Here is a 22,378-nt window from a genome sequence, read left to right as displayed (position 1 = left end):
CTCAAATATTCATGAGGATGCTTTTAAATGTGATTCTAGACAAAAAAAGTCAAAAGTTCTCAAATATTCTCTTATGAAAGTCTAATTATTTTCTTCATATTTTTATAATGTAGGTGTTTGTAACATTTTTTTTTACAGCTTATCATAAACACATAACATTTTTAATTATTCAGGAAAATCTGTGCTAAGCGGAAGAAAACCAGAATAAAAGTGAAACTCAAAGATTTTAGTGAAGAACAGATAGAAGTGATGGTGGAGGAAACGGCCAACAGGAACCGTTGTGTGATGTTGAAAAGCTGTTATTTTTTCCTTATGTAGCAACTAATTGTTCTTAAAGTGCTCCACTTTTAATCTTGTTTTAATTACACATTAGTTACACATTATTTCTGTAATTAAGCTCTTTAAACTGATCCTTTTAGAGGCTGACAGCCTGGGACCAGTTTGAGGTCGTTAGATTAAGAGAATATTATTTATTAAACATTTTTTTACTTAATTAAGAAAGTGCCTAAACTCTAAAAAAAATTGAGTATTAAGAGTTTAAGACTTTATTTGTGCTTTAAAATGGGCAGTGGGGTAAAGTTCCACCATCGCTCTTAATGATACACCTAAATTCAAGTCAAGCTCAAAGTGCTACACATGCTGCACCTATAAGGTACATAATTATAGGTATAGATCAGCGCTGTCACACAAAACACTCCTAACATCTCCTAAACAGCAGCTTCACAGGAGAAGGAAAAAAAAACCTTAACTTTCAATGGAAGTCAAAGTAAATTGGAGCATTTCTATTGGTCCCTTCATCATGACATTCTGATACAATATAAAGAACAACTGGCAGATTCACCTTACCTTAATTAAGAAACTGCAAAAAAGGAGATAATAGGTTTTTGAATGACAGCATTGATACGTTACCCTTATTTAAAAAAAAAAATCAAGGCCTCCAAACCATCAATAAGAAGGTGTTGTTGTTATTGCCTACATTTATTGACATACTGTTTCTCCCCTTCGTTTGATTTTTTTTTGGACAAAAAAAAGGCAACATGCAAGTTAGCAGCACATTTACAACAGATCTTAAAACGTAAAAGATGACCATCAACACAAGTTAGTGCAAGTCCAACCAATACAGGCGAATCCCACCTCACACGAGATAGTTTGAAGGACAGCAGCTCACCTAGAAATGCTGATGCTTGTAATAATTAGGAAAAGCTTATTTGAGGCATATTAGCATTTTTAGACAAGCTGTTCCCTTCAGAGGTAGTATAAATCCCGACACCAAAAGCAGGCCCTGGCTCGTCACTGCACCTCGAAATGAAGCTTTTCTTTGCAATAAAAGTACAAATCTACAATACATTCAGGATCATTTTTTTGTTGGTTCAAAACATTGTATTGCTGTGGGATTATATATATATATATATATATATATATATATATATATATATATATATAAATAAATGTGTCCATGAAGGCTTCTCATGTACCAACCATACTAACAGATGTAAACCTAGACATCATCACGGTAGTTAAACCTTTACAGGCCCTGGAATCGACCCATGCTCTCATCACCTGACAACTTCCTTGAACAACATTTGGAAGTAAAAACACTAGGAGTGTGGAAATGCTCGCCAGGCCTGCGTTGAGAACTTCACCATGCTGTTCATCGCACCAGCCCAGATATTCTTGCAAACATTCTACACTAAATATAAACCTTACAATATCAAAAATAACGAACATTAACATTTAGAAGAATGTGCAAATTGAACGAATCCACTACAGATATATATATATATTATATTTTATTATATTATATTATATTATATAGCTTCCCCATTGTTTTGGTTCTCATTTCAGGGTAGTAAAAACTGGATAAGACCCAAAGCAGACACACAAAGGCAAGGACATGTTGGATGTTTCAACCAGTTCATTTCAAAGGGACCCCCCCCCCAAAAAAAAACAAAAAACAAAAAAACGTGACATTAAAAGATAATAATAAGTGGCTTGTATGGCTTCTGTGTGTGTATATGACTGTGTGTGGGTGTGTGAGGTGGCAGACAGCCCACAGAGCTGGTGTTAGCCCAGTGACTGGTGATCCAGTAACGAGTGGCTGAGAGTCTTTCCACCGGGGGCGGCACTAGACCCGGTGTTATACAGTCATAAAATCTTCTGTAAAATAGAATTGGGCACTTCAAGGGTTTCATCCTTCACCAGAACAATATCGTAAGAGTCCATGTATTTCTCCAAGCGTTCCTCCACCTGTGTGGACAACATTGCAGAACACAACTCAATAAAAGCACCTCAGACGTTACGGGACGCTATGAAAATCATAGCTCCCAACATGAGCAAAATTACAATGACATACACTGGAAATATATTTCACCTCTAGTTCAAAAGCACTAATTAACACTGAAATCGCTGCATTGAAGTTGGTCGATGGGACTTAACTGAACCTCTCGTATTTCGATAAAACACCCAATACAATACAAACCAACCACCACTGCTGAGCCCTTAAGCAAGGCCCTTTGCCCTCCCTGCTCCCCAGGCCCACGGAGGCCAAATTTCATATGTCCAACACTGACGGTGAATGTGGTTGTTTGGCCTCGTCATCCCTAATCAGAACTAGAGGAGATGACATCATATGTGTAGATACACACACTTCTTGAGATCTTGAGTGTCGGCCGATATTGATCTACTATACTAAGCTGTAAAATGGGCCGTTTTTTTAAGTGAAGCACTTACATTTACATTTACGTCATTTATCTGACGCTCTTATCCAGAGTGACTTACAAGGTTACTTGTATTACAGAGGAGGGCCAATGTAGTGTTAGGAGTCTTGCCCAAGGACTATTATTGATATAGCGCAGCACTGCCACCCAGACTGGGAATCGAACCCCAGTCTCCCACGTGTGTGATAGCTCACTGGCAGATAATGGTGTTATCAATTGCGCCACACCAATAAGATAAGATAATCCTTTATTAGTCCCACAGTGGGGAAATTCTCAAGTTCTCAATCCACTTCTCTTACGTAGATCTTCTAAAAGCATCTTATGCTTCAAGTAAAGTGTTCAGATTATCTACTGCACTCCTGCTTTAGGTTCCGAAAAGAACGACGTTAAAGAGACGTGTGAGAGTCATTGACCGTTCAAAGGTCTAAAGAGCCTTAACTTGATTTAAAGGTTCCTCACCAATTTAAAGATTTTGCAAAAATCGATTCTTAGCTGCGTAGATGATTCTGAATTAATGTAATGACGTAATATTGACGCTAATATTTACACACTAATTCTGATCTCTAGGCGAAGTTGCCCACTGTGAAGTCGCCCACTGGGTCAAGGCTATGTCCCCCCCCCCCATCCTCTGCAAAACCTTACAGCTTACTGGCCAAATCACCTCAATTAGTTTAATTAATAAAGTAAATTCATTATGAATCATTACAAATACTTTACTCTAAAAGTACCAAGAAGAGTCGTCCTTATCGAATCTAATCAAATCAGACGCTGCCTAAAGATTCCCACCTCTACTCACACGTCTCTGTAACAGTCAGGGTTCTTCAGGGGACCAAAAGAGGGTCCTCCTCTATGGAATCACTCAAAGAAGCATTAAACAATTCATCAATTAACTCAGTGTGGAAATATATAAGGAGGGAATCTGCTGGAACGAGCAGTCACCTTGTCGTTGAGGAAGCCTATTTTAAGGATGCTCTCCACGTTCGGAACGCCGTCAGCCATAGTGAGGTCTCCCAGGGAGTCTCCGAGGAGGATGATGTTGCCGTTATCCTTAAGCTGTTTGAAGTACTCGGTGTTCCTCAGTGCACCGTCATGTTTGTTGTAAACATGGATCAGCTCTCCCTTGAAACCTTTGATAATGCCCTGAAGAACAAGAGCGCCCTCCGTAAGTCAGCAGCCGAACACAAACTGCAGCCTAAGCCTCTTCCACGTTCTACCATGGCTGCGTTAAAGGCTGAACTGAAGAAAACTGCTAATATCTAAAGAAAGCTGCCAGCATCAAGATCACAGCACACCTCACTGCTACGAGGAGCATGTCATTTAAACGTGTAAATTCAGACAATTGAGCAGCTGTTCAGCCCCTTAAACTCAAAGGATCTGCAGATCAGCTCACGGTTCTAGTCTTTTCACTCTGGAGAAATGAAGATTTATCATAGTAAAGCAAGTACGAGATGAACCCAGGGGCTGTTTCCGACAGTGCTTGATACTCACATTCTCATCAAAGTCCATGAAATTGGAGACGACTTTGACGTTGGGGTGGTAAACTCCAGCCTGCCTGATGATCTCCTCCAGGATGTCCCCCAGTCCCGCAGAGAAGATGAACACAGGAACGTTGTGCTGATGCAGCCGGTCAAAGAACTGCTCGTAACCCTCCCTGCCACGGACATTCAAAAACACAGTGAACATCTACAAACCAGGCTTGTCATGCAGGACTGAACCCGAATACAATAAATATAATATAATTAATATAATAAACGTGTGTGTGTGTGTGTGTGTGTGTTATTCAGTGAACCCTAATAGTGCTAATTCAGTAACTAGTAAATATTGTGCAGCAATGACCATTAAACTCAGTAAGTGTGCAAGTGTGGGGGTTTGACAGTCATGAGGGGGTGGGGTGGGTGGTGGTACATGCTTTTGGTCCTGTAATTGAACCATCAGACATAGCTGAAAGACCCAAATCAGTGGATGTGGATAAGAATGGCTGAGGTTGGGGAGGGGGGGTGTTGTGAGCAATGTCCACATGGAACTGGTGATGCTGGTGGTACTAACAGTGCCAGTGGGGCTGGGTATGGCCTTACCATACCACCAGGGATGCCAGTGTGGAGTTACGCCAATGTAGGGTGAGTGTGTCGTGTGTACGGTTGTACACTGGTGGCATCGAGCATGCATCAACGCTGCCAGTGGAGCTAGGCCCGGCCTAAGTCACTAGGGAGGCCTGGAGAGGAGTGCTGAGCCAGGTGCTGATCTGATAACCCTCCCCCTGGTGCAGAGCTTGTGAAGTAGTGGGTGAGTTAGATTATAGGTGCTGAGAATGGGCTAGGCCTTGTGTGTAAGCCCAATTATTAGGTACAGGACCTTTTATTTCCTTCTTATCCTGCATTATTCCACATCATCGGACGATCAATCTAAACAGCCTCACAGTGAGTAAATCAAGCATTTTTACCGCAGAGAAACATCCGATTCTCTCACAACCTCAGGCAGCTTCTCTCTCTGTAACCGCTGTTCCACCAGTAGAGTGTGAGACTTGAAATACCTGGGAGAGAGGGAGACAGACAGTGGAAAGAGAGCTGGGTTAATACTGGTCATAAACATCATGTCTGATCTCAGTACTGAACGTCCTCTTTCTTCTCCCAATTTGGTTCTGCCAATTAACCCACCTGTTCGTAGCTCCCCCCAGAACTAGCAGTGCTAGGAGTGCTCCCGACACTAGCAGGGTAAGGTCTTAATGAAAGTCTCCTCCAATACATGCAAAGCCAGCTACCACCACTCCTCAAACCGCAGCCGATTCGGCACTGCCGGGCAGCCGACGAGCTCGGAAGAAAGCGCCGGGTCCCTAGCACCACCGCACCAGCTAACAGATGCCTGTGCTTTACGAGAGATGAGGGGAGGGAACACCATGTACCCACCCGGATAGAGCACGGCCAACTGTGTTCTCTAGGACCCGCCGGCCATAGTGGGAGCTTATTGGATCGCTAAACCACTCAGAGCCAAGTACTGAACATGTCAACCAATAACAGCTTTGGGTGGAGATGATGACTGAGGTCTTTATGTGATCTAGAATAGTATTTACTGTACTGGTTAAAATAACACTGTCCACACTGTGGTGCGTTACTGATACTCACCACTCCACCATGAACGGGTACTTCTCCTCCATGGTCAAATGTGGGTCTATCTCAATAGGATAGTAGGTTTCCTTCAGTTGAAGCAGCTGAGGAAATACAATTTTGACAGAAAAGGATTTCAGAATTTGACATCTTGCTCAGAGCTGAGTGAAACACAGCAAAGTAAGATCTGCAGCGTACCTTTTTCCTACAATCTTCTGTGACCAGCTTACAGTTGTCAATAATATCTGGAGAAGAAAAAGGGGGTCATTAGAGCTAAAAGTGGCTCACTGTCATAAATAACTGAGTAGATCAACTGAAATACACCAGACTGACCGCCTGGCTTCCCAGGCTCTTTTTTATCAACCAGAAATTATTATATCCTAAAATTTGGGAAAAGGTCATTTTAATTTTTTTAGGTTTGGTCTCAGTTAGGGTTGCTGAGTATGAGATTTATACAGTGATACGCATGATATATATATATATATATATATATATATATATATATATATATATATATATATATATATATATATATATATATCAGTTTTACAGTCTCATAGTATTTTATAATTTACCACTTCTTGTTCTTTTTATTATCATTATTATTATTATTATTATTATCAACATCATTACTATATACATTACTATACATTGAAAATTGTGTATTTTTTTGGTTGAACAAAAGCTTTACTATACTAAAAATATTACTTTAAAAATCGTTATTGCTAAAATGCTATTTGAAAAATAAATAAATAAATAAGAAAGCTGCTTTTGAAGTGAAGTTAATTTCCAGCTAATTATCTTTCGAATGTATTAATCTGCAGATCATTTTCTCCATTAAATCGACTGATTGTTTGGTTTTCTAAACTCTGAAAATGGTAAGAAATTGGTCAGATTCGGTTGCATTTTTTCAGTACTGGTACTAAGCAGCATGGTAACCATCAATTTTCATCCCATGGTAAACCTGATAACTGTGTACAGCTGCAACCCTCGTCTCAGTGTGTGCCATGTTTTCTCTGGCAATATTCAACCTAAACAGTCAGTGTTTGACTTACTGTGGCATGTTGGACAGCGTTTTCCATTGATTGCAAATTTGCTTAACGTCATATCGAAGTCTGTGATGATCTGCAGGAAAAGGAAAACAGTGTAAGAAAGTGTAAGAGTAAGAAAATGGTTTAGAGAATAAGCTCAGATAAGTTCAGACTCCTATTTTCAAGTCGCCGACTGTTTTTAGAGGAAGGTTGATGGCAGATTATCCGTCAAACTGGCTAGGTCGCTATGTGTGAACTGCTGAAAGGCACAATCCGAGAGACTGCAGAGCCACTGACAAATATCTAGCATATCTGGACATATCTGGACCTGTCTGCAACTCTAAGGGTATTTGCACACTAAGACTGATTCTGGGCTCATTTTGGGGGAGGGGCTTAATTATTACTGGTTTGCTTCAACCCCACACTTGGTGCCCGGGGCAGATAGCTTCCACACCTGCAGTGGACTGCACCAGCTTGAAGCGAACCCCAAACCAACCGATTTCAGCAGCTTTCACACTTTACCAAATGTACCGAACTCACGGAGCACAGAGCGCTCCCGGGTCCAGGAAAAGGAGCTAGTGTGAAATCACCATAAATCCTGCAGAGCCAAAAAATGTGTGCGAGGAGTTGCGAGAACCTGGTGAAAGCGGCCATATTTTCGGGCTCGTCTGACCGGTCAAGCAGTCATCCTTACCCAAGTATAAAGGGTCACGAGGCAAGATTCAGCCAGCTGAACTGTCCTGACCGTATCTGTCCTAAAGGGAGTACTGCTGTGTACCAGTACAGACAACAAATGGCCCAGTACCAGTCCAAACCAGACTGTCTGCATAGTTACTCTCGGTCACTGTACCTGTAGTTTGGAGGCCCCACCCTGGATCATGCTGCAGATGATCTGCTCCACCCGCTCGGGGTCTCGGATATGGACCGTGCTCTTCTCAAACTCGGGCATCTGTAGACATCACACACACATATTAGACACTGGTCAGAAAAGGAAGGGGGGGGATCATATATACAGTACTAGGTCAAAAGTTTGGAATCACTTGTGGTTAAGGTATTCAGTAATACAGTGCCATTAATCAGATCATCGACTCCCGAAGGTGCGGTCAGATGTTGTTATTATTCAATACTCATCTTTAATTAACAGATTTTAATTGTCTGATTGCAGTCATTTCCAATCGAGTTACGCTACATGTCCAAAAGTTTGTGGACACCCCTTCTCATGAATGCATTCAGTTACTTTAAGTGGCTGAAGTTCCATTGCTGACACAGACATGCCAATGCGTGCACACACCGTTTGTCTAGTTCCTGTAGAGAGGTACTACCAATAGATTAGGACTCTCTGGAGCAGATCAACATCAACTTATTGGCATCAGGTCTAATGCCAGGTGTGGGCTAGTAGAGGGGAATAAAGCCCCCCAGCATTGAGCTGTGGAGCAGTGGGGGGGACTGTGTTCTGTGGAACGATGGTTGGTGCTCCATCCAATACTTTGGAGACCTTGTCATTGAATGCAATCAAATCCTTACAGCAATGCTTCTTCAAAGTCTAGTAGAAAGCCTTCCTCCCTAGACATAGGAAACATTTGTAATATCCTTGATTTTGGAAGAAATAAGCAATCAAAAGAGCAGGTGTCCCAATACTTTTAAACAGAAGGTGCAGCAACACTTCACTGAGGGCAGTGTTCATAAGGCTACATGGCATCTACATAAGATTGCAATGACAACTGACATACAGCAAATCTATGTAGACAAAGGCTGATAAAGACCAATAACGACTAATAAACACCAGCTGGAACGGCGCCGGCTGAGAGGATGTAATACGACTAGGACAACCAAAGCTTGCCATTATAAGCCTTTATAAAGGGTTATGTAGCTTTAGGTCAGTTGTCATTAAATGCTAATGCAGGTATCCTTATGAACAGTCCTGTGTGTGCTATAAAACTGATTCCAAACTTTTGAACAGTGCCATAAACCTTACCACTGCTCTATTGCACTATTTCCTTATATGGACAACAGCCCAGCCCTTTCCATGATGCAGTGAAGACATCACTGTGGAATGGGCCCAAGGCTGATATTTGGGGGAGGTGGTGGGTGGCTGGAGGGGGTGGTGGGTGGTTGGAGGGGGTGAGGGGTGCAGAAATATGATCGAAGCTTTCTCTGTCTCTAAACAGCACTCAACACACACACACACACACACACACACACACACACACACACACACACACACACAGGCTTCAAGCAGCAGCTGCTGTTTGGCCTTTTAGACAGGAGAACCCAAACAAACCCTGGGCTCGCTAGCAGCTCGGTCACTCCCAAACGCCGGCCGCAGGGTCAGGGTGGACAGGAGCACCACGCAAGGCCCACAGTGGAGGAACATGACTGCAGTACAGCACAGGTAACCAAGCCTGTAAGCTTTTTTTAGTCCAGGACAACTTACACATGCATAGTAAGTCAAATGTGGCGTCTGCCATTGCCTGTTATAGCTATTATAATAAATGGAATTAGGCCTGATAAGATAACTGCGTCTTTTTTTGGGGGTCGGTGTATAGTCTCAGAAATAATTGCAATAAACGATTAATTGATGCCATTTTAAGACCATTTTATGTCACATATTTAATTATAGAATAAAGGCATAATAATGCAATTACACTTTTTCAACTTAATTAAATTATTATGAATATTCAGACACTGGAACTGGAATGTAAACACTGTAAGTACAAACATTAAGAAAATAAAACCACAATTCCTTAAAAAAAAAAACCTTGACTAAACAGCTCGTTCACATTTATTGGCTCTCCACGCCAAGATAACACAATAAACAGTACGGTTCATCAATTCTGACTTTTAATACCCCTGATTTCAGAAGAAACAAAAAAAAAAGCAGGTGTCCCAATACTTTTGTCCAAAAAGAGGATCTGGTTTAGTAGTCATTTTAGAGTTATCTACAGCTCGGGCTCATCTTTCTGAACACACAACTTTCTACAGGTTGAATTCTGAAACCTGTAAAACTGCTTAGCAGTGGATCATAGATCTGCAGACTTCTTACAGACTTCAGCTCTAGGGGTGGGCGATATCGCCCGCATGACGTCCTGCTTTGAAGAAATCCGCCGACGTTAGCGGGACTGCGACAGGTGGGATGATGGCACATACTGTGCTGAGGTGAAAGTGGTTCTAGTTACTCAAATTGGTCGAGCTACCATCGCACTACTGAGGTTTATAGAGCTTATATAGAGGAACTCATACCAGGTTCTAAACCCCATCGGTTATTCTGGGCCAAACAAACAGGACCTGGACGAGACCTGCTTTTGAACGGGGTTGAGAGATGAAACTGGTGACAGTCCAGCGCTTGTCAGCATCATTAGCCTAGCATCTTTCCTTCTAAACCAATGACGCACAATGTCAATGTCAGACAGCGAACACGTCTTGGCTGATCGGCTGCATCTGGGGTCTGTAATCAATAGAGTTGCCTCGACTTTTATATATATATATATATATATATATATATATAAGAAACCACTCCTTTACACTCAACATGAATCCGAAATCAGAAAGATGGGGAGGACGATCCATGTTATTATTGGTTAAGCTTGTTTTGCTCCGCCCACTGGTGCATGGTGACGTCATTAAGTCATATTAAAACTTTTGATGGGGTGCTGTGGAAAAACAACACATTACAGCTCTAAAAAACGACTGAATTTTTTTAGCTGAATCTGCAGACTGTGAACGGCATAAAGTCCCAACAGCTATGTGAAAGACTAGTGGAGAGCTGGCCGAGACATGAGAGCTGTGATTGGCTGTCGGGGTTATTTCAGCATAGTGATTTCTGAATGCTTTTAAAGTTCAGATATTAGTGCTGTGTTTAAACTTATTTTATTATAATTATGATCATAATTTCTTATGATAATATTATCAAATTCATTATTATGAAAATATTTTTATTTTAATTTAGGGGAAATGTCGTCCATGGTTTATGAAACACAACGCAAATGTTAATTTCCCTAAAAACCACACTGTCTAAAAATAGTAAAACCAGAGAAACTGATACTATAGGGTGGTTTCTTCATTTGTCCATATATAATATTATATATATAATATTATAAAACTTGCTTATTAAAAATATGTACAAAAAATAAGGTCATGTCAATAGTTTAATTAACAGTGCTTTTATTCCATGTATCAATCACTAGGAGGGTCTGAGCTTCACCTTCAGCTTCCAGCTCAAATATGATATCTATCCTGAGTGCTGTGGACAAGTCACAGCACGGCTTAAAAATACCCCTCGGCCTCGGCCTAAACATTCCCGGTGGTAATCAGAGCAGGTATATATTTTAAGACTGGCCTTGACCTGTGTACAGTCAACAAGTAAACAAACCTATGCCAAATAAACAAGGTTTGTTTGACGTCTTATTAAGAGTTCTTGTAAGAGTATTTAATGGCCCTAAATGGCAAAACCAGGCTGTGTTTCTCATATCATTAATATTTATTATTGAGTAATACTAACACGGTAAATACCAAATCCAACTAAAATATATAAACATGGCTCTTTATGGAATCACAAGCAGTTCTTCTATGGCGTCTTTGTTTTTTTAGACCGTACGTACTTCAGAATATCGCTAATAACAATAAAAAAATGTAAAGAAACAGTTCCAGTCCTACAGAAAGGTACTGGATTGCTTACAGTGCTGGACGGGGGGGGGGAGTGGCTGATCTTCAAGCCCTAAGTTCGTGTGTTTGTTTGTAAGGAGATACCCTCACTGTCTTTATGTAACACGATCAAGACTGCTGAACTTACATAAGTGGATTTATTACACACAAAGCAGCTCACATGTACAGAGCAACGCTTTCTGTATTAACCCATATTAAATATTTAATAGTAATATATACACCCCAGTGATCTATGCACCTTTTCCTAACGAGCACCTGGAACTTACCTGTCTAGGTTCTGTTAATCACATATCTTTAAACAAACACAACACTCCTAATACCTGTTTAAGTACACCCAAAAAAATAAAAACCCTTACTGTATACATCCAGAGTCCTATTCATAGTGCCCACCCCACCCGGACTCGCTTTCCGTCAGGCTGATTTATGGCTTACCTCTCCTGTGTGTCCTCACAGCTTGGTGAAAAACAAGGGAAGAAAATTCTGCCTGTCAAACACAGGCTTATATAGCCTGGCCACAGAGAGGGCGTAGCCCCCAGAATAGATTACAGATAATCCCCACCCCTTTGGAGCCGCAATGACGCAACACACACACACACACACACACACACACACACACTTTAACAGCAAAGATGGACACTATTAGCTTGAAACCATTTTGTGAAGAGGGCATAGGTAGGGCACGGGACAGTAAGGCAGTGGGATAAAGGTCAATGAAGGTCTACTGAAAGACCTATGACCTACAAACAAGGCTACACAGCTCTGACTTCTGAGAAAATCTCAAATCAACCCGTTTTATTGCGGCTTTTTAAAACATATCGTACGCCAGTAGATAAATTACAGTAGAAGCGTGGTGTGTGTAAGGCGTGGCCTCCTGAAGCATACAGGGAAATCTATTATTTCTGAATTCATTCTAAATTTGCATTCAGTCAAGTGAAATGATGCCTACCTAAGCACAGAGGTGTCTACTGCCCAACAGTTTATTATTTTGGGCCTTCTAAAACCTACAGAGCAGTGTAAGGAAATGTGTAGAGCGGTCAATTACTGTGGCCCTCTATATCAAGTAGAGCAGCAATTCATTTGGGGGTACTGAAACATGTAGAGCTGTCCATTTTAAATCCCTGAAACACATCGAGGGGGATTATTTTACTGCCCTGATACACATGTAGAGCAGTCTATTATTTTAATGTCCTGAAGCCTGTTGAGCAGTTGAGCAGTTTGGCCTACTGAACCAGCAGGTTATCATTTTTGTGTACTAAAACATAGAGCAGTTGATTACTGTACCCCTTTGGAAAAATGTAGAGCAGTTAGTTATTTGTGCTGCATTGACAGACTGAGCAGTCTATTAGTGTGGCTCAATGAAACATGTAGAGCCTCTGATTACTGTGGCCTTCTAAAACACATAGAGCCGTTCATTACTGCGGCCTTCTGAAACATGTAGAGCCGCTGATTACTGCGGCCTTCTGAAACACATAGAGCCGTTCATTACTGTGGCCTTCTGCAATATGTAGAGCCGTTCATTACTGCGGCCTTCTGAAATATGTAGAGCCGTTCATTACTGCGGCCTTCTGAAACATAGAGCCGCTGATTACTGTGGCCTTCTGAAATATGTAGAGCCGTTCATTACTGTGGCCTTCTGAAATATGTAGAGCCGTTCATTACTGTGGCCTTCTGAAATATGTAGAGCCGTTCATTACTGTGGCCTTCTGAAACACATAGAGCCGTTCATTACTGTGGCCTTCTGAAACATAGAGCCGCTGATTACTGTGGCCTTCTGAAACACATAGAGCCGTTCATTACTGTGGCCTTCTGAAACACATAGAGCCGTTCATTACTGTGGCCTTCTGAAACACATAGAGCCGTTCATTACTGTGGCCTTCTGAAACATAGAGCCATTGATTACTGTGGCCTTCTGAAACACATAGAGCCGTTCATTACTGTGGCCTTCTGAAACATAGAGCCGCTGATTACTGTGGCCTTCTGAAACATAGAGCCGCTGATTACTGTGGCCTTCTGAAACACATAGAGCCGTTCATTACTGTGGCCTTCTGAAACACATAGAGCCGTTCATTACTGTGGCCTTCTGAAACACATAGAGCCGTTCATTACTGTGGCCTACTGAAACATAGAGCCGTTCATTACTGTGGCCTTCTGAAACACATTGAGCCGTTGATCATTTTGTACTAAAACATGCAGGGCAGTCTTTTCTGATGCCCTGAAGCATGTAGAGCAGTCTAGTATTTGAATGCAAAGAAGCATGTAGAGCAGTCTAGTATTTCCAGGCACTGAACCACACAGAGCAAGCGATCATTACGTTGTACTGTAACATGCAGAGCATTATCTGACCCTCAGATTTCAGCTCCTCCGCTTTGACATAATCAAATCAGCCTGGTCAACACTGACGCGCTCTCAGCGGAACACACACTCGCTACACAGATAACACGACTTGCCACTGATGTGTAGGTGTGTGTGTGTGTGTGTGTGTGTATCTACGCATTTGTTGAATCCCAAAAGGTCATGGTTCAGTTGGCTTCAGTACTTCAGCTGTAATTCGATTCTGACGAATCCTACGAACGTACGAGCTGTGAACACACAAACGGTACTACAGCAAACATGTCCTCACTGACCTTTTTAGCACTTTGCTATAGCAAACATTTCCCAATTGATTCAGAAAGGCCCCTTTATTCCACGAATGAGCTGCTTCGTTTGTCCAAATGTCACAACGGAGCTCCAGGAAGGGGATCTGAAACTAGTTCAATTAAAACGTAAATCAGTAACGTAAACCCCTCACAGCATCTGGAACAGAAAGTTCGGCATTGGGGTGGCAAATCTGGCAATTTTTGTATTATTATTGTGATTAATTACCTCACAATTCTCATTTATGAGTATATACTGTATAACATAAGCACAGTCGATCCTCAAAGAACACTGACCATCTACAAGCTTCATTAAAATCATTTGAAACTGGCATAGCGAAAGAATTTGCTATATTACAGTTGAGGATCTACAGGATCTTGAGGGTGCCGGGAGTCCATGAGTGTAACTTGTTCAGTTGTACTGGATGTTAGTGGTGGCTCGGATCACTGCTCGGATCACTGCTCGGATCACTGCTCGGATCACTGCTCGGATCACTGCTCGGATCGGATGATATTTATTAATATTGCACAGATACAGATACAATACCACATAACAGACTACGACATTTAAAAACCTTTTATGATGTAGAACATTTTAGTTTGCAGACTTTGTTCTAAAAACGTTGAAACAACCAGTAAAAGTCAGTTATAAACAGTTATAACCATTAAACATAAACTTTTAATGGAAATTTACTGGCACTTTCTGTAACCATGTGGTATTTCTTTGCTTTCAGCGGCTTGTTTAAAGGCCAAACACTGAAAGTTTAGCACCTTTTTACACAGTGGAGACGTGGACCTGAATGTGAAATTGCTGAATAAGCACTTAAATCTGTTTCTAAACTGGTGTTTTTTCACTGATCTGAAATGTTTTTAAACACCAATTTTAAACACCAGTTAAAAGCTGTTTGCTGAAGCTTAGCCAGATTATGCGTCCCCACCTGCACGTACGTGTTTCTGCATTGCGACAACTGTTATTGTTTCATAGCTCTGAAACTTTTTTTAAATGGGCAGTTCCTCAAGCTTATTAGATCTTATTTGGGATACGATATAAAAAGTACAAAAGTTAACACTATAAATATCAGGATTTATTGCCCTCTATGGAGTATTTAAGTCTGAGTTGGTATCGGTTTGCGATATCGGCAGATATTTGAAAATCTGGTATCGATATCGGAAAGAAAAAAGTGATATCGGTGTATCCCTACTTCCTGAATATCATGAATATCAAAACATGTCTTCATGTCCAGTGATTTTAAATTTTGCCATTTTACCCACAGCTATCTCCATGCAAGTTTCTCTACTCCTGTGAAGTTCTAGCTACTACCAGATCAGAGAGCTGTTCAATACTGTGGCCTTTCCAGTATCGTGAAGAAAACAGTGATATCGGTGCAGCCCTACTTCTCATGAATATCAAAACACAACTTCATGTCCAGTAATTTAAAATATTGCCATTTTCCCCACTGCTCTCTCCATGCACGTCTACGTTTCTCTACTCCTGTGAAGTTCTAGCTACTACCAGACCCAGAGCTTTGCTTTACGCTTTACAGTCATGTCAGCTGTAACACAACAAGTTAGAACAATGGGCACCTCAACGTGCAATATTCAGCCGCACAGACCACAGCTAGGCCTCCAGCACACAATTAGAAGGCTGAGACGCCCAAGCTGGTGCTTGCTGACCTGGTTTCCAGCATGGTGCATTCCACAGCTCCAGTGCTGAGGCATGCCTTTTGTTATCGTGCTGAATTTAAGCTACTGCTGTCTCTCCACGAGCATATCTCCATCTGGCCCGAGCAAGCAACAAGGCAAACCAACAGACCCCTTCTATTGACTTTTGTGATAATACTGATAGAGGCACATGCTAAATCATGCAAAAAGCTCATTCACAGCATTTACTTGGTACAAGGGTCATTGCAAGAAACAGAGGCCTGGTGCGGGGCAGCGGTTTCAAACACTGGACCTGGAGGACCTTCTGTCCTGCTAAACTGTAGCATTCACCCTGTTCCCAACACAGGCGGATTCAGCTAATCGGCCGTTTAACAAGCGCTTCCTGAGTTGAAGGTGGTGTGTTGGGGCAGGAAACTAATACCGTGGGGTCGTCCAGGACCAAGGTTGGGAAGCAAATGAGCAGATGAGCAGTAGAGTAGAGCATGTTGGCCTTATAGCAGTTACGTTAGCCCACTTTTTGATATGCAAACGAATTCCACTACTCAATGTACTTATCGACAGCTATTGCACAATGCATGAATTCTCCTCAAAAGACTGGAACACATCCTCTTGGACATCACTTCAAATGCCCAGTAATTTCAGCTAAAGCCTAGTAAATAATTGTCTCGCCATCTCTGTCAGAGGCCGAAGGTCGGCTGAGGGCAAGCGGACACAGAGCAGAGGACAAAGCTTCTATTGAGGCACTCGAGCTCTAGGTCATTTCAGTCCATTCAGCCCGGAGTAGGCCAAGCCACAGTAAAAACATACAGCCTGTGTCCATACGGACATGATATGTCCAAAAGTATCCAGGCATACCGTCCCTATACACTTCATGTCCAAAGGTTTGTGGACACCCCTTCTAATGAATGCATTCTGCTACTTTAAGCTGCACCCATTGGAATAGGACTTTTTTTGTCAAGCAGAGCAACATGAACCTATTGGCACTGTGCACACTTAGTTAATTCATTTAGGATTTCAATATCTCCAAAATATGCCTGTAATGTATGTGACAGAAACCTGATCACACCCACTGTTGAAATTGCTCCACGGACGCTTCTATTTTAACAGGCTGTGGAATTCTAGTCGGCTGTTAGGAATTCTAGGCGAACTCTGTTTCGGCAGTAGACAGCTCGGGCAGGGCTAGCAGGTAAAGCCCTCAGGCCTGGGTGTGAAGAGCTCAGCCATACGCCCCCTTCATACTCTACAAACAGCGGCCTGTTAATCTCCTGCTTCATGAGCTTTTGGACGCCCCGGTCATCCCACTCAAGCGAGGTTTTTTTTTTTCAGATGGCCTGATGGACAGGTAAGGGTGCGACATATTCAGGGTAGAACACAGAACAACTGCACCATAACCAACAACCTCACCCTATTTCTCGGTGATTGATGATTTCTATATACAAAGTCCTCATCAATGCAGCTGTACCTGATCAATAACGAGTTTCTGAGTCTTGCGGCTGGTATTTCACCACTCCAACACACCTAATTCCTCTTAAATATGTGTGTGACTGAACCGGGTGTGTTCCGCAGTGGTAAGCACTGTATTATGTGACGTATGTTTATGACCTCTTACAGCCAGAGCAAGGCCTGTTATCATAAGCGTGAAATAGGATAGAGTTGGACTATGAGCAGCCAAATAAGGCAGCACAAATCAATGTGAATTATTTTATGGGTGAACTGATGATGGATAACCAGACTTAGTCTGGTTATATTCACATAATAATAATAATAATAATAATAATCAAAATCAATAATAATAATAATCACATAATCATAAATTATTATACAGTATTGACAGCCCTCAAGTTTAACATCTCTGTAATGGAGTTTTCCTGAGTAGAATTTCACATTTCAGATATCACCTATGAAATGTTTACAAGTATTTATATATATATATATATATATATATATATATATATATATATATATACACACACACACATACATACATACATATACATACATATATATATATATATATATATATATATATATATATATATATATATATATATATATATCCTTAATGTAATTCTGACTAGTCATATATTATCATTAATGATTCACATGGTACTTTACTCTCTCATCTGTAATTTGCAGTAATCTACACTAACTCTGACGAGTAAAGGGTTCACATCCACATTTCTATAAATAAGTCTAAATAGAGAAAATACAAATAAAATAGGTGTTGCAATTTAGGTTTGTTTAGTTGAAATATGCATTTAAAATATGTGCAGATTCAGATTTTAACAATAGAGTTTTATATATTTACGATTCGGTTTTGACTAGTAAGAATAATACTAATATATCTAACTACTTCTCTAATTTTTTACAGTCAGGATTACAGTATAGACATCTGGAACGACAACCACTAGAAAAAATATATAATATTGTGGCTTTATTTAAACTTTTTAGTACTAAAAATGCAAAAATAGGTAAAGGAGAGTGAGATTCCATGTAAATCCATGTACATATGAATATGAGTAGTGAAAATCATGTGGATATGTCATTCTGGCAGTATTACTAGTCAGAATATCTTTATAGATCTGTATTTATTATTAGCATCCTTTTTTAGCAAAATTACATTAAGGATTTGACTAGTCAGATTGTTTTTAGTTATAGATCTGTAGCTAGATATTACAAATAGACAAGTATTAAGTATTAATTCATTGTACAAAATATAACTTATACTTTATATCTGACATTAGAATTTCTAGGAATTATCTAGGAATCACTGCATTACCGAGTTTATGGCTTTTATTGCTGGTATTTAAAATTACACTAACAATTTGACTAGTCAGAATTAACCGGTCGATCTGACTTTATTACAAGTAAAGAATTCATGGTTAAAATGTAAAATTATTATATATTTTTTTTATTTAATTTTTTTTTTTTTTTTACATTTTGAATCTTGAACATTTTTACTAGTAAAAAAAATGAACTTCTGCCCTATCACTGCTGTCATTTAGGCTAAAAGAGCTTGCTATATCCTGAACACACTGGACTGCACCTATTTTATAGGAGACCTTTGACCGCCTGGACGTACCCAGGCCCTGACACGCTTGCGACCACGCCCCCTAACAACAGCGTAGCCACGCCCCTGGCAACAGTGTCAACTGAGAGAACCTCTGAGACCGACCTACAGCATCTAATCTAGCTACTGAGCCACACTTAGCTATCGGACACCAGCGTTTTTATAATAAATAAGCTAATAACAGAAAAAATAATTGGCTGCTGTAAGACGCTTTAGCTGCAGCTACTTCTGATCTGCTATGGCTGAAAGTAGGCTGTTAGCTAGCTAGCTTTGTAGGCTAACATTAGCTAGCACTAGCTATCGTTTTAAACTGTATTTTTTTAATTATTATTATTATATATATTTTTGTGAGGCTGCAAAATATTCACACATCCAGACTAAGACTAAGAATGTGTCTAATTAGCTATTTGCGTCGCACAAATGTCCCGGATGAGAAATAGGTTCCCTTTTAAGGCTCGCTGTGTTCCAAAAAGCTGTCCCCTCCCTCGCTCCCTCGCTCCCTCGCTCCCTCTATCCCTCCCAAGTTAACAGCGGTTTGAGCTGAATCTGAGCACAGCCTGGTCAAGAAACCGGCTGCCAACGACTCCACACGGCAGCCGTGACCTCTACCGAGCTGTGCTTCCCCCGCACGAAGGAGAGGGAGAGGAGGAAGAGGAGGAGGAGGAGGAGGAGGAGGAGGAGGAGGCCGCCAGCGCTCACCATTTCGATGATCTTCGTCTTCTTGCCCGCTCTCTTCTTCTTGGTGAAGATGTACTGGGCCAGAACCACCCCGCCGAACAGGACGCACACACTGGCGCTGGCCACCGCCCCGACTTTAACCACGGCGGTTTTGTCCATCACCAAAGTCGATCTCGCTGCCCAGCAGAAGTCATACACACACTCGCTCACACACGGATCCCTCTTCCTGCCCTCACATGGTACCGCCCGCCCGGCGAGGGTTGCCAGCTCCGGCAAAAATCCCCAAGTCCATGATTTGCGTTTATCGGCGTCATTGAGAAAATATAAATGTGCTAATATAAATTAATATTTATTAATATATATATATCCTTAATGTAATTCTGACTAGTCATATATTATCATTAATGATTCACATGGTACTTTACTCTCTCATCTGTAATTTGCAGTAATCTACACTAACTCTGACGAGTAAAGGGTTCACATCCACATTTCTATAAATAAGTCTAAATAGAGAAAATACAAATAAAATAGGTGTTGCAATTTAGGTTTGTTTAGTTGAAATGTGCATTTAAAATATGTGCAGATTCAGATTTTAACAATAGAGTTTTATATATTTACAATTCGGTTTTGACTAGTAAGAATAATACTAATATATCTAACTACTTCTCTATTTTTTTACAGTCAGGATTACAATATAGACATCTGGAACGACAACCACTAGAAAAATTATATAATATTGTGGCTTTATTTAAACTTTTTAGTACTAAAAATGCAAAAATAGGTAAAGGAGAGTGAGATTCCATGTAAATCCATGTACATATGAATATGAGTAGTCAAAATCATGTGCTAATATAAATTAATATGATGATAAATTTAAATATAAATGTAATATAATATGATAATATTGATTAATAATACGTGTGACTTTAGAGGCAGGTTAACAAACCTATCTACCACCCTGTTATGTACCTCTGCCTCAGTACTGTGTGTACTGCCTATACAGAAGTGCATTATAATATCAATAGGACTCGTTTTAGACACAGCTATGCCCCCTTTTTTAAAAAAGCTCTGTTCTGATTGGCTGGTTTACGCCACAAAACCTAGCATTGTATATTGGCATGGTGTGCCGTGAGCTAGCTAACTAGCTATTAGATTGCAGAACAGCCTAGGAGGGTTAGCTTTTAGCCCACCACCTGACCTGGCAACCACTAGCCTCACTGGTTTTCATCCAGCTGCAGCCGGAGGGGGGGATCTAGCATGGCTCGGGAAGGCCGCATGGCTCTCCTCACAGCCATGGTGTATGGTTTGCATAGCGTATGCTCTTCCCGTGACCGAGGAAGACTATCAGGACTGTGATGAAACAGTTTAGAGGTTTTAAAATTGGCATGTTTACTAAAATGCAATATTTAACTATACAAAGATACTACACGGGTTTAAGTTCTAGGGTTTTCTATGGGTCTAGGGTTGAAATCCCACCCTTCATGAAATGTGTCCAAATGTAGGATAAATAAAAGGTTTACAAATCTACTCACTTTAATAGCTAAATTTAAATATATATATATATATATATTAATTTCCCGTTTGACAGTATACAAGCTTTTTGGCGACTGGGGAACATTTCCAAACTAATGCATGCATTACTTCCAAATGAACCAAAAGAACTGGAAAAGCGCGAACCTGGCAACCCATCGCCCAGCTCACCTCTACCACCCACCCGTATTCAGACAAACCCCGCCCCCTCCCTCCCCGTGCTGCCGCTATAAGCCTGAATACGGGTGGGGAAAACACCGTCAGCTAAACCCAATGTCACGAATATCCTTCAAATACCCCTCAGACGAGGACGTCCTTACGTGTTTTTAATCGCGCACAAACACAACAAAAACACGGTATATTAAATATTAATATAATAAATGCTCGTTATTGTGTGATTTATCCTCTCGTTATCGATTTCTGACATAGTGCCCCCCCTCCTTTTAAAATGGAGTGGCCTGTTTCCATGGAAACGTTTACCAACACACATCAACAGTATCGTGTTTATTATTATTATTATTATTATTACTATTATTAGTATTCTTATTATTAATGTGTGTTTAAATGGAAATAATTCAGAATCGATTAGTCAGATTATAAACGATGGAGAATTATTTTCATGAAGATGTTTTTTTTTTCAATAATAATTAATATATACAGAATATTATCAAGCAGCAATAAAATGACATAAAGGAGGTCAGGAGGACAGTTAGAGATAGTTATCTATGTCATACAGATGAAACCGCGAGTCTTCCGTTCAAACACATTAAACTAACCCAGAAGTACCGAAAAAAAAATTCACACCAAATAAACTGTAAATAACCAAAAACTGTTCTAACTTACCATTTCGTAGGAAATTCTTAAAAGTGTCTTATTTCCAAAAGCTCGGAGCAGAATGAGCCTAACTGTCCTGAAATGGTTGTAAAAGGCGGATTTCCTGCAGTCAGAGGCTTCAGGGAGGATCTGCCGGCCTTACGCAGCACAACCAGTTTCCATAATAAAAGTCCCACCCGTCCCTCCTTGTATGTCGATGCTGCTCAGTGAAAAACATCTATCCACTCACTGTCGGTTTTTTAGTTTTCTGTAGTAAATAATTCTGGAAAAATGGACCAACAGAAAGTCTTTAAATTACTTGGAATAAACCTTTATTTTACATTGACTTCCATTCAGAGTTAAGAACAGTTCTCCTGTAAAGTCATCATTTTGGATTTATGTTTTTATTTATATATATATATATATATATATATATATATATCATCACTGTCCAATGAAAAACATACATCCAAAATGATGA

General features: G+C 40.5%; 1 protein-coding gene across 3 annotated transcripts; it reads right to left on the bottom strand.

Moving 5' to 3' along the window:
* Nucleotides 1-959: 959 nt before the first annotated feature.
* Nucleotides 960-22,069, bottom strand: nt5c3a (5'-nucleotidase, cytosolic IIIA). Of its 3 annotated transcripts, none has more exons than XM_072668704.1 (9): nucleotides 21,928-22,069; nucleotides 7,700-7,798; nucleotides 6,874-6,943; nucleotides 6,017-6,063; nucleotides 5,837-5,922; nucleotides 5,158-5,247; nucleotides 4,206-4,368; nucleotides 3,657-3,857; nucleotides 960-2,247 (listed from the first exon to the last, which is right to left on the bottom strand). In XM_072668704.1, exons 1-9 carry the CDS (start codon nucleotides 21,928-21,930, stop codon nucleotides 2,146-2,148), a joined length of 861 nt encoding a protein of 286 aa, XP_072524805.1. In that variant the 5' UTR covers nucleotides 21,931-22,069; the 3' UTR covers nucleotides 960-2,145. The 3 variants fall into 3 exon arrangements, with proteins under 3 accessions (XP_072524805.1, XP_072524804.1, XP_072524806.1); XM_072668703.1 differs by lacking the exon at nucleotides 21,928-22,069 and adding an exon at nucleotides 19,576-19,885; XM_072668705.1 differs by lacking the exon at nucleotides 21,928-22,069 and adding an exon at nucleotides 11,944-12,998.
* Between the last annotated feature and the right edge of the window lie 309 nt (nucleotides 22,070-22,378).

The sequence above is a fragment of the Salminus brasiliensis genome, chromosome 23, assembly GCF_030463535.1.
Source record: "Salminus brasiliensis chromosome 23, fSalBra1.hap2, whole genome shotgun sequence".
Taxonomy (NCBI): domain Eukaryota; kingdom Metazoa; phylum Chordata; class Actinopteri; order Characiformes; family Bryconidae; genus Salminus; species Salminus brasiliensis.
This window is presented reverse-complemented; position numbering and strand designations above follow the sequence as displayed.

What these genes read in the sequence shown, in the direction of transcription:
- nt5c3a (XM_072668703.1), bottom strand. Translation starts at nt 19,713, where the DNA reads ATGGACAAAACCGCCGTGGTTAAAGTCGGGGCGGTGGCCAGCGCCAGT. An exon ending in GAATCGGATGTTTCTCTGCG is followed by an intron (nt 4,369 to 5,157) that starts GTAAAAATGCTT and finishes TGTCCGTGGCAG; the next exon opens with GGAGGGTTACGAGCAGTTCT. An exon ending in TCATGGACTTTGATGAGAAT is followed by an intron (nt 3,858 to 4,205) that starts GTGAGTATCAAG and finishes CTTGTTCTTCAG; the next exon opens with GGCATTATCAAAGGTTTCAA.